The sequence below is a fragment of the Myiozetetes cayanensis genome, unplaced genomic scaffold (genome assembly GCF_022539395.1).
Source record: "Myiozetetes cayanensis isolate MyiCay16 unplaced genomic scaffold, myiCay2020 scf4, whole genome shotgun sequence".
Classification (NCBI taxonomy): domain Eukaryota; kingdom Metazoa; phylum Chordata; class Aves; order Passeriformes; family Tyrannidae; genus Myiozetetes; species Myiozetetes cayanensis.
The window spans coordinates 49,509,409-49,519,409 of record NW_026087631.1 but is presented as its reverse complement, the minus strand read 5'-3'; the positions used below and the strand labels follow the sequence as shown (position 1 = coordinate 49,519,409).

Here is a 10,001-nt window from a genome sequence, read left to right as displayed (position 1 = left end):
TACAGCCCTCTCTTCACCTATGTCCTCAGACCATCAGAGAAGCAATTGCCACTGTGACAGTACTGGAAAGGACTTTCCACCAGTGACAAAAAAGACAAATTTTTACAAAAATTGTGACTGTCACCATTTAGTAACCTGGAAAATGACTCAGCATATAAGAAATGATGATTACTTGTCCAAAGTAAGTCAGCTATTATTATATTGTTCAAATGGTATAGCAAAAGGATGTATGGTATGTTTGCGCAGCAAATGAACGGAATACACTTGACTTTTCTTACAATTTATAGCTGATTACAATCTTTTAACTGATCTCACAATTCAAGTACAATGTACCAAAAGAGACAAAATGCCTGTGTTTCTATGAGTTTAGGAGAAAGTTTTGGATTTTTTTTTTTTTTAAGAACTAATGTAAACAGCCTTTTTAATACTGTACATTTTTTATTCCCATCAAAGCTTGTCCATTAAATGACTTTTGAGAATTCTCCAAAAGATTGATTACACACCTAATTAAATTTTCTAAAAATCTGGGCCAAAGGTGCAGAATATTGAGTATTTTTGAGGGTGAATTAGGAGATACCACATTCAAGAAAACTGAAAAGGTGTTAGCTCTCTTTCTTTGCAGTTGTATGCCTATTACCATTATCCAGAAGCATATAATTTTCTGTATGTGTACTGGACTAGACGAACACCCAGAATATGAAGGGGAGTTGATGAGTTACTTGTGATTTTAGCCCTATTTCAGCTGAAATAGATCTAGGTGCTAATTACTGCACACAGTGACATTGATGAAACTCTCCTAGCCATGTAGGCCCAAAAAAAATGAATGGGTTGCATTAATCTGTGGTAATTTTTATCAGGACAGAAGAGACATAAATGATGTCCTTAATTCATGTACCTCAAAACAGATTATGGACACAAGATACTGCAGATATCATTTGTTTTATCTGTTTGTTAAGATTGTTTCCTAAGAAAACTATAATGAAAGTTGCTAAGGTAGGAGTGTAGAGGAGGTTTTTTATTATGATGTGCTATATTTTCAGTAAAGTATTTCATGCTTTGTTGTTTTGACCAAGAGATGAGAACAAATCTGTGGTATGTAGCAGCCAGAAAACCAGAATTTATATGCTTATCACTTCACTATGGAGCATGCCTGGCAGCACAATCACCCTGACTGCAAAATATCACAGGGGCTGGCTATTTCTCAGGAATGCAATACGTCTGGCCCATCTTTAACTTAAGACTGCAACAGCTGCAAGTAGCTCATGGGACTTCAAATGCACAAAAGAAATTAATTCTAAGATAACTAGGCATATAAATGAAGGTCTATCGGCAAATAGCTGTTAAGGATGCAGAAATAACTCTGCCTCCTTTCCCACTAACCCCAAAAACTACATTACATTCAAAATTCTTGAATGATCATATGGTCATCATCCCAGTTTTCCAGGTCAGGGAAAGGAAAACAAGAGCGGTCAGGATACAGTGAACGGTAAAATAATGGGCTAAGCAGCAACACTGATCTTGTTCTCCATGTGGTTTGAGAATATGTCTCTTAGGTCAGGCTGTGCCTCCGCTGTTTTATCTCATAAATATCTATGGTGTCTGGTTACACCAGGTGCTGCAAAGCATCCTGGGAGTTGTAGTTCTAAGTACTCTGTCACACATGCTCTGTTGAATGCTTGTATGGGATTGGCTTAAGTTACCTGTGTGACGTGGCAGCATTTGAAACTGCTATATAAGCCGGGACTCCTTGAATAAACGATCTCTTGTTACACATCTCGTTGGTGTCGCTATGGTCCCCATGGGACTTATTATTTATTATATTAATAACTGCTACATATGGCGCCCCAACAGTGACCTAAGCTTTATCCTGAATCAGGAAGAAATACGGACAAGACGTCAGGAACCAGCCTATATTTAACGCTGAGGGACGTCCGCCGTGAAAAAGAAATAAACGCCAGGTACCAGAGGAAAGGAAACTCTGATGGGCGTAGGCGGGAGAAACCGCGATTGAGCTCGAAAAAAGGCCTGAACTCTGTAGGAAATTGCCTACGTTTTGAGAGGACGCTCTCGAGAAGAAAAATCTACATCCCAGGTGAGAGGGCGGGAGAAATAAGAAAACAAAAAGAAGAGAAAAATTGAAAACTTTTAATTCACGTGAACTGCAGAATATTGCAAAAGCCTTAAGCTTAATATTGAAAAGACTTTGGAGACAAGTTAACAAACATAAAATAGCTGGACTTTTAAAATTGATGACAATAACTGTTTTAAGACTGCTGTTATTTACAATTCTTAGTGAAATTGCTTGGAAAGAGGGGTGGAGAAACAGAGAGAAAACAGAAGTAAAAAAGGTGGACACTTTAAAACCCTTGCAAGAGAACTCGTCCACAGAGAGAAACTTTGGATCTTCCCCTCCCCCAAACATTGTAAAGCATGGAACTCCACGTGATACTGCAGTGTGGAAAGGGGGAGTGGGTCCGAGAGCATGGAAGAAAAACCTTAGAATATACCTTTTTGTGCTGAATTTTTGCGGATGCATGAATTTCGGGAAGAAGATGCGTGTCGCGGATTGTGTGACTAGTAAAAGGGAACAAACTTTGAATCCCCAAGCCATTAAAAACTTGCAGACACGTGGAGACCACGCCGGAGCATGGGCGGCGCCATCTTGCCCATGCCGGGAGCAGGAGGTAGTGCCTTCTCTTCCTGTCTCGTGGCCATGTTGTGGACTGCCTCTGCTGGAGGCATGCATGGAACATGGTCCGTGCTGGGAGCCGGTAGCTAAGCAACAACTGCTGTGCCTACCAGCAACAGCGGCGCGATGTTTAAAAAAGATGGAGAACGTGATAGCTGCAAGGTGCGTGGCGCGAGATTCGAAACAGCGACCACAGACCAAGTCCCCCCGCCTCGCCGCGAGGACACCCCATCATGGACCATGGTGGCAGCGGGCTTGAGGAAACTCTGAGCCGAGGGGGCCGAGCAGAGCCGGGGCCATAAGCGACAGTGCCAATGCGGACCCCATGCCCACCGCAGCGGCCCCACCCATGCCTGCTGAAGGCGGCAAACCCAACCCGGCCGCTGCGGGCAGCGCCGCACCCAGGGCAGCGCTGGGCGGGGGAGCTGGGGTGCTGCAGGGTGCCGAGGGCGGCGTGGCCGGCGAGAGGGGGTCCGTGCTGTTGTCCACAGCCATGGCCGCTCCCCCGGATGGGACCACGTCCAACGGCGTGTACATCCTGCTCGTGGCCAATGGTGACGTGAAGCCCATGGTGTCCACCACGCCGTTCGTGGACTTCCTAATGCAATAAGAGGACACGCCCATGATACCAGATGCTGTGACGGAGCGTCTCGGAGCAGCGTGGAGCCGCTCGAGAATATGAGCGGAGAAACAAGCGATCGAACAGGCCTGCACCGGGGGTGTAACGCAGGTTTGTAAATGGGGCCAGGGGCGGCAATTCAGACTAGCAAAGTCAAGACTGCTTGTATGGGATTGGCTTAAGTTACCTTTGTCACATGGCAGCATTTGAAACTGCTATATAAGCTGGACTCCTTGAATAAACCATCTCATGTTGGTGTCGCTTATGGTCCCCATGGGACTTATTATTTATTATATTAATAACTGCTACAAATAACCAATCTTTTGCTCAGTTTTAACCAGACCTTTGAATGGAAGAAGATGTTTCCACTGTCATTGACCATAAGCCTGACTGTCTACTTTTCCTGGCATTTCTCCCTCTCCCCATTCCAATTATTCACAGGTTTCATGATAATGAAATACATAAGGAGGCATCTGAAAAGTCAGCATAGGCAGTTCTACAATTTTTTGAATTTTTGTCCTGGGTGGTACAGAGAGAATCCCACGGAGGGCATGGTGGGCAGAGCTCCACTATTATATATTGCTTTCAGCATTGGCTGTATGTGTTCCAACCCCTGCTACCCTTTATGGCATGGAGGACAAAGCAGATGAGGAGTAGGGAGTTGGATTTATTTAAAGGAAACTGAAGAGAATGTTATGGAGCAACACATCAAAATCCCTAGAAGACAAAGATTGCTTACTTTTAGTCTTCATAGCACTGCTCATTCCATTTCCTTAAATCATTTTAGATGATGCATATACTTTCTGCTTTAGTCTTGCTCTAATTTTCTTAGCTTGTATTCTGGGAACATTTTAAATCTGCTTTGAATGTAAGTTTGATTACATCACATGGAAGTCCTTACAAGCAAAGCTTGGATTATACAGAAACGTATTTGTAAAAAATGCATTTACATGACAGAAAAGCAAAATACAACTGCACTCAGATTAGGGTTGCTCCTTATTTCAGCTGTAATTTCCAGGGTTTCAATGGTGGTTGCATGAGTAGCTAATTAATAGCAGTGTTCTTTCTTCATGGCTAAAGGAAAGTTTGATTCAAAGCTTATCAACTAGGATGACTCTATTTTAATCTCAGGGAAAATAACGATGTGTGAAAGAGCTCTGTGTCTCTATCAGGTTGCTAGCTCTCACTGACCCTTGCACCTGTGGCTTCAAATGAATGCTTTAATCTCTTCAGGGCTTGTTACACACTAACCAACAACATAGCAGGGAGTCTAAGACTGTCACTGAAAATCACCTGTAAAGGCAGTACTAATAAGAAATGGAACATTTCGTGAACTTTCCCTATCAATAAATGCGAAACCCATTCTTGGCTTTTGTGCAGGCGTGCAAATGCTATACTTCTGTCCAGGTTACTTGTCCAGGTAGGATTTGTCTTGGATACAAACTGCAGTAAGCCATCAGTCTCAGAAAATAATGGCTGAAGTCAGTGTTTTATGATCTCTGGAGATCTAATTCTGTTACTCTCTAGAGGTTCCTGGAAGAAGATTAAGTACAGAGCAGCTATGATTGCTATATGTGCTCAAACTGCAAATAAGTCGCAAGTAGGCTGGACACTTGTTATGCTGAATCCCATGGGGCAGGAAAATATCATTGCCTGCTTCCTGGTACTTTGTCACGTATATGAATTGGTTCTTGGGAAAGAACAAATGAACAAATGTCCTTGTCGCTGGCAATTTAGCTAGCTCAGAGGATTTCCTCTGACCATAACCGAAAGGGATCAGCAGAGAGTCTGCTTGGAGTTTCATCAAGATTTATTCCACTTCGCCATCTGACTTTGGCAAGCAACCTTCCCTCCTTCTTATAAATGCCAGAAAAGTGCTGTTTCTTGGAAATTGCACAAGGCACAGCTACACTATAGGATTTCAAAGCTGGAACTAGGTTTTAAATCACTGCTCACCATGCAGATACTTTTCTATCACTAGCAACATGCAATATTACTATGATTTCTTTATAGTATGAGAAAGTCCAAACCAGTGTCAAGGTACAGGCAAAACATAGACTTAGAGACAGTCCCTGCTGTTTTCTGGATGAGAAAGTGATGGCAAGTCAGAAGAGTTGTTACCATCTATATTTTATTAAGGGTGATATGAAGAAAGAAGGGTCAAAATGCCATCTATGGAAGCACACAGTGTCTGCAGCTTTTTTGCCACAATGTATTCCTGAAAAGGGACTCCAGTCCCAGCTTTGGACATCCAGCTGAGGAGTAATGTATCTCCCAGCCATGGCACACATATTGGTTCAGGGTGACTAGGTCTCACCCGAATACTGCAAAGGGATGGGTCATCCATTGTTGTCCTAGAATTGGAAAGCTTTCCTAGAACAGATATAGCTGTTTATATATTTATATATATATATATTTATATATTCAACCAAGATCTTGTCTGCCTTCTCTCCCATATATTCTGACTGTACCTGGACGGTACAGCTGCTGGGGTGTCAGATCTCAGGAAGGAGATCTAAAATTAACATGAGGCAGTAATGCCATCCAAGTGGTACCATGGCCTCTTGCCAGAGCAATGCCTTGGGGATCTTGTTAACTCCTTCTGTCCATTTTACTGCTGCTTTCTGCCTGGTAAATGTCAAGCTCATCGGTCAACCTTACTTGTAAGAGGAATGAAGTTCTAAAGATAAATTCTTACAAGTTTTATGAAAGCGAGTATCCAGATAGAATAGAGAACAAAATTAGCAATTCCTCTGGGATCTTAAGTGCCCTTAAGCATCTGGCAGTAGCTGGTTAGTGGAACAGTGAAATTCCAACCTCACTCACTCCAACTGGTGTGAATCAACGTGTGCCAGGGCCAGCTGGGACCAAGTGCTGCATGCGTTCTAAGCTCGTGAGGATGCATGGATGTCCAGGAAGGAGTGGTTAACTTTGGTAGTAGATGGAAGATTTAGGAGACGAAACCCACAAATATGAAGGAAAGAAGACTAAAGTCACTCTTTCAGCAATGCACCTTAAAAAAAAATGAACTAATGGTGAAATGACAAGCTGAGCTCTAATTTTATTGCTGTCTCCTCCCATGGCCACTAACAGGATTTCAGTGCTTTGTTTGTGGTAGTAAATCTGTTTTTCTGTGTGCCACTTGTTTTTGTCTTCTCCCTTTATTTCCTTTTCTTGTATTCTTAGGGATTTACTTCACACAATCCACTGAAAAACAAAAGTCACTCTGAACCCTTACTAAGGGAAACCACTAGCATACAATAATCACCTTAAGAAACATGAGTTTTGCAGAAATTTACCCAAACTTGAGAAGCTACCATATTTTATTTCCTCTTTGCAAATTTGGGCTACATAAAATAAGGAAATAATATAATGAAATAAATAATGACGTCTCATATAGCACTGTGAATTAACTAATGTAAAAAGTCACTTTTCAAGTGACTTGCATGTCATGCATGTATTTATAGCATCTTCCCATCCATCAGCTGTTCTCTTAGTACACAATGTAGTACTTGCATGTCAAACACTTAAAACAATAAAATACAACATGATCTCACCTTAATATGTAGAGCACCTAATTCAGCTTGCTTTCTAAAATCCTTCATAGAGAACAATAGTAATCCTTGATTTATAGCCTGAAAAACAGTGGATGGAGAAAAGAAATTAATCGTCAGGGAAAGGGTATGCAGATCAGTTCCTAGAGCCATCGGATTCAGTGAAGCAGAGGGCTCCAGGTCCAGAGGGCTTGGGCAGGCGGGCCAGCATGGCTGCTTCAACAGGGCGCAGAGAGCAGGTTGGTACTGCTAGAGCAGGAGTAGCAGGGTGAGGCAGAGAGCATAATGGAGGCCAGTGTGTAAGGGTGCTCAGAGGATTTAAATGCACGGATGGATGGGGATTTTGCTACTGATCTGGAAATGTATGGGTGAGACTAATGGACTAGTTGGAGGGACAAGGGAGAGATGTAAATACTGCAGGGGAGACTGGAGAGGCAGAAGGCTGGAAAGGAGATTTATGAAATTAGAAAATATAGCCAAGCCTGCCAAGTATCCAAACCATGCAGCTGGACAACTTGCAAAGAGACATTTAGCTTCGACAAATGACAGATAGCTTGGCAGGAAATAAAAACAACATGAACTGGAAGTTGTTTGTACAACTTGCAGCAGAAATGACTGTCAGATTATATATAGCATAGGCTAAATGTGCCTCAGGGCAACAAGGAAGTATTTTCTTCCTCACACAAGGAACAGTCTCAGTGTGTGTAGGGTGTTGCCATCATCTGGACAAGGGAAGAAGGGGGCTGTGGTGCACAACTTGCAGACTTTCTTATGAGCCTGACACCTGCTTCCTTGACCAGCTGCCTGGAAAAACATGTTTCTGTGTTTTGGGTTCTTTTCTCAGATGAGGAAGGAAGTCTATGCTACTTCACTTTCCCAGGGGAAATCACTACTGGCAGAGTATCTGTCAACAGTATATTTTAGTAACATATTAAACATGAAAACATTCTTATGTCAGAAATCTCCTAGATTAAAAGGGAAGGTCTAACTGTAGGCCTTCCTTTAATAAAAGTAAAAAATTCTTTCCTTCATAAAATGCACTAGCAGTAAAGATTTTGGAAGAGAAAAAGTGCTGCTAGAGAAACTTCTTAGGCACTTACTTCAGATCCTATTTCTTCTTGAACAAATGTCAGCAGTTTATTCAGAAATATAATTTATCAGCTACAGATGGTCAATTAGTTACCATCTTTTCATAAGTGTAAATCTTTTAAGGAATATTTGGAACTTTGAAACATTGGAGTAAAATGAAAAAGTGAGTAAGGATGAATCTGGTGGTCTGTAGCAATGGAGCTGTGGTTGCACAGAGACTGCAGGATTTGATCCCATTTGTGGAGTCGACAGCAGCAGCTGCCAGTGCTGCTCACTTGAGAGAGGCACTGTGTGTCAGGACTCCCGCTATCAATGCCTGGTTTCAGATATATAGAAACAGATTGTGCAAAACCAGCCTCGTGGGGAGGCAAATAACCTTTCTTTAAACATTATTTTCTTCTTTTAAAGCTGACTTCTGTTGACTTCAGTGAAAAGTACTGCAATATTCTTATGAACAGGAGTTGGTAAATAGCCATCATAGGCACAGGAGAACTGTGCTTCCCTCCTCTCGCTTCTTTTTTTTTTGCTGCTTCAAACTGCTTTCCCCAGGTTGGCTATTGTTGCATTAGAGTAAAAGAGAATGCAGGGGCTTTCTGCAGAAAGCTGTCATACTGTGGCAATGAGGGCCAGGAGAATGGTTCAGCCATCAGTTTCTGCAGGTAGACACAGTTTGCTCTTGAAGTTTACCTGTGGCACTTACCCTGTGTTATCTGCACTAATACAACCTCATGGTTTTTTTTAGCTTGCAATAGGAGCAGACAGAGCTCACATTTGCCCACACTATAGTGTATAAATAGACAGTCTTGCAAAACGGCTTATTTCCATGCAGTGTGGACTGAGCTCATGTGAGACATGCTTACTTAGATCATAGCACTGGACAGCTCGCTTTGTGAAGAAATCAATATATTTCCAGTTTCTACTAACAATCATTTAATGACATTTTCCTCTGCTTAAACAGAGCAGTATTTCTTATTTGCTTATGTGGGCTCATTTACCATAATAATTATATGTGCTATACTAATTAACAGGCTTAACTTATGAGTACCCTTGAGATATAAGGTGTATTTATTTTTCTTTTATAGCTGAGAACTTGGGGTAAAAAGAAGTGGCTTAAGGTCACTGTAGAAAAAAATGAAACCCTAAATTCTTTAGTGCAGCTTCATGTCTTCGTCTGTTAGCTTTGGGAAGTTTTGTCTTCAATCACATACAGGGCATCAGGGGAACACTTAAGTGCAACTCTGGGCAGAAACCTGCAGGCTTACACAGTCCCCTTGAGCATCACACCTGGGAAAATCTGTCAGAGTGACTGTGATTTACAGACACAGACAACAAAACAGGACAACACAGACCTAACCTCTACACCCGAGCCTATCTATGCCCTCCTTGAAGTCTCCATGGAACAGAGGAGCAGAATTCCTGCACATTGTTGCGATCAGGATGCTTGGCTCTGTTCCACTGCCAGCCATACAGCTCAGGGTATTCACAGCAGCTGTAAGCAGCCACTGCTGGCTATGTGCCTGCTCATGGCACTACATTTTCTTCCTCCAGCTGTTGTCACTGCCAGGGCTGCTATTGCAGAACCATCAAGCATCCCACCCATCAGCCCTGGCTATGCCAAGCAGCAGTGTGGGGCAGACCCCATTACTACAGCTGGGAACAAGAAGCACAGCTACCAGCAGAGAGATCCCTACATGAGGAGAAAAGCCAGACACTAGTGGTTTTGTCAAGAACATCCTTCAGGACACATAGATCTTACCCCCACAAGGCTTTCCCTTGGGTACTCTTTTCTCCCTTTTGCTCACTGGAGGGGTAGGACGGCTCAGAAGCATGCAACCTATGCTTCTTCATCTTGTCACAGGGGTCAGTCTGCTTGGTCTTCATGGCAGACAGGTGATAGCCTCGCACTGGCCTTCACTTAAAAACATGCCTCTGCACTTCAAAATCAAAATCATCAAACACAGACGCAAACCCTCCTGTACCCCTGCTTTTGTCCTGTGCACAGTTCCATTTTCCTGGTCAGCACTCCCCGAGCTGACGTATTACAGGCTGA

General features: G+C 42.6%; 1 protein-coding gene across 1 annotated transcript; it reads left to right on the top strand.

The window, feature by feature from the left end:
• Positions 1 to 2,534: 2,534 nt before the first annotated feature.
• LOC126647529 (transcription initiation factor TFIID subunit 10-like) lies at positions 2,535 to 3,371 on the top strand. Its single transcript, XM_050329829.1, is given in 2 exon segments — positions 2,535 to 2,684; positions 2,961 to 3,371. Coding segments are annotated over 2 exon segments (561 nt in total).
• Positions 3,372 to 10,001: the final 6,630 nt, after the last annotated feature.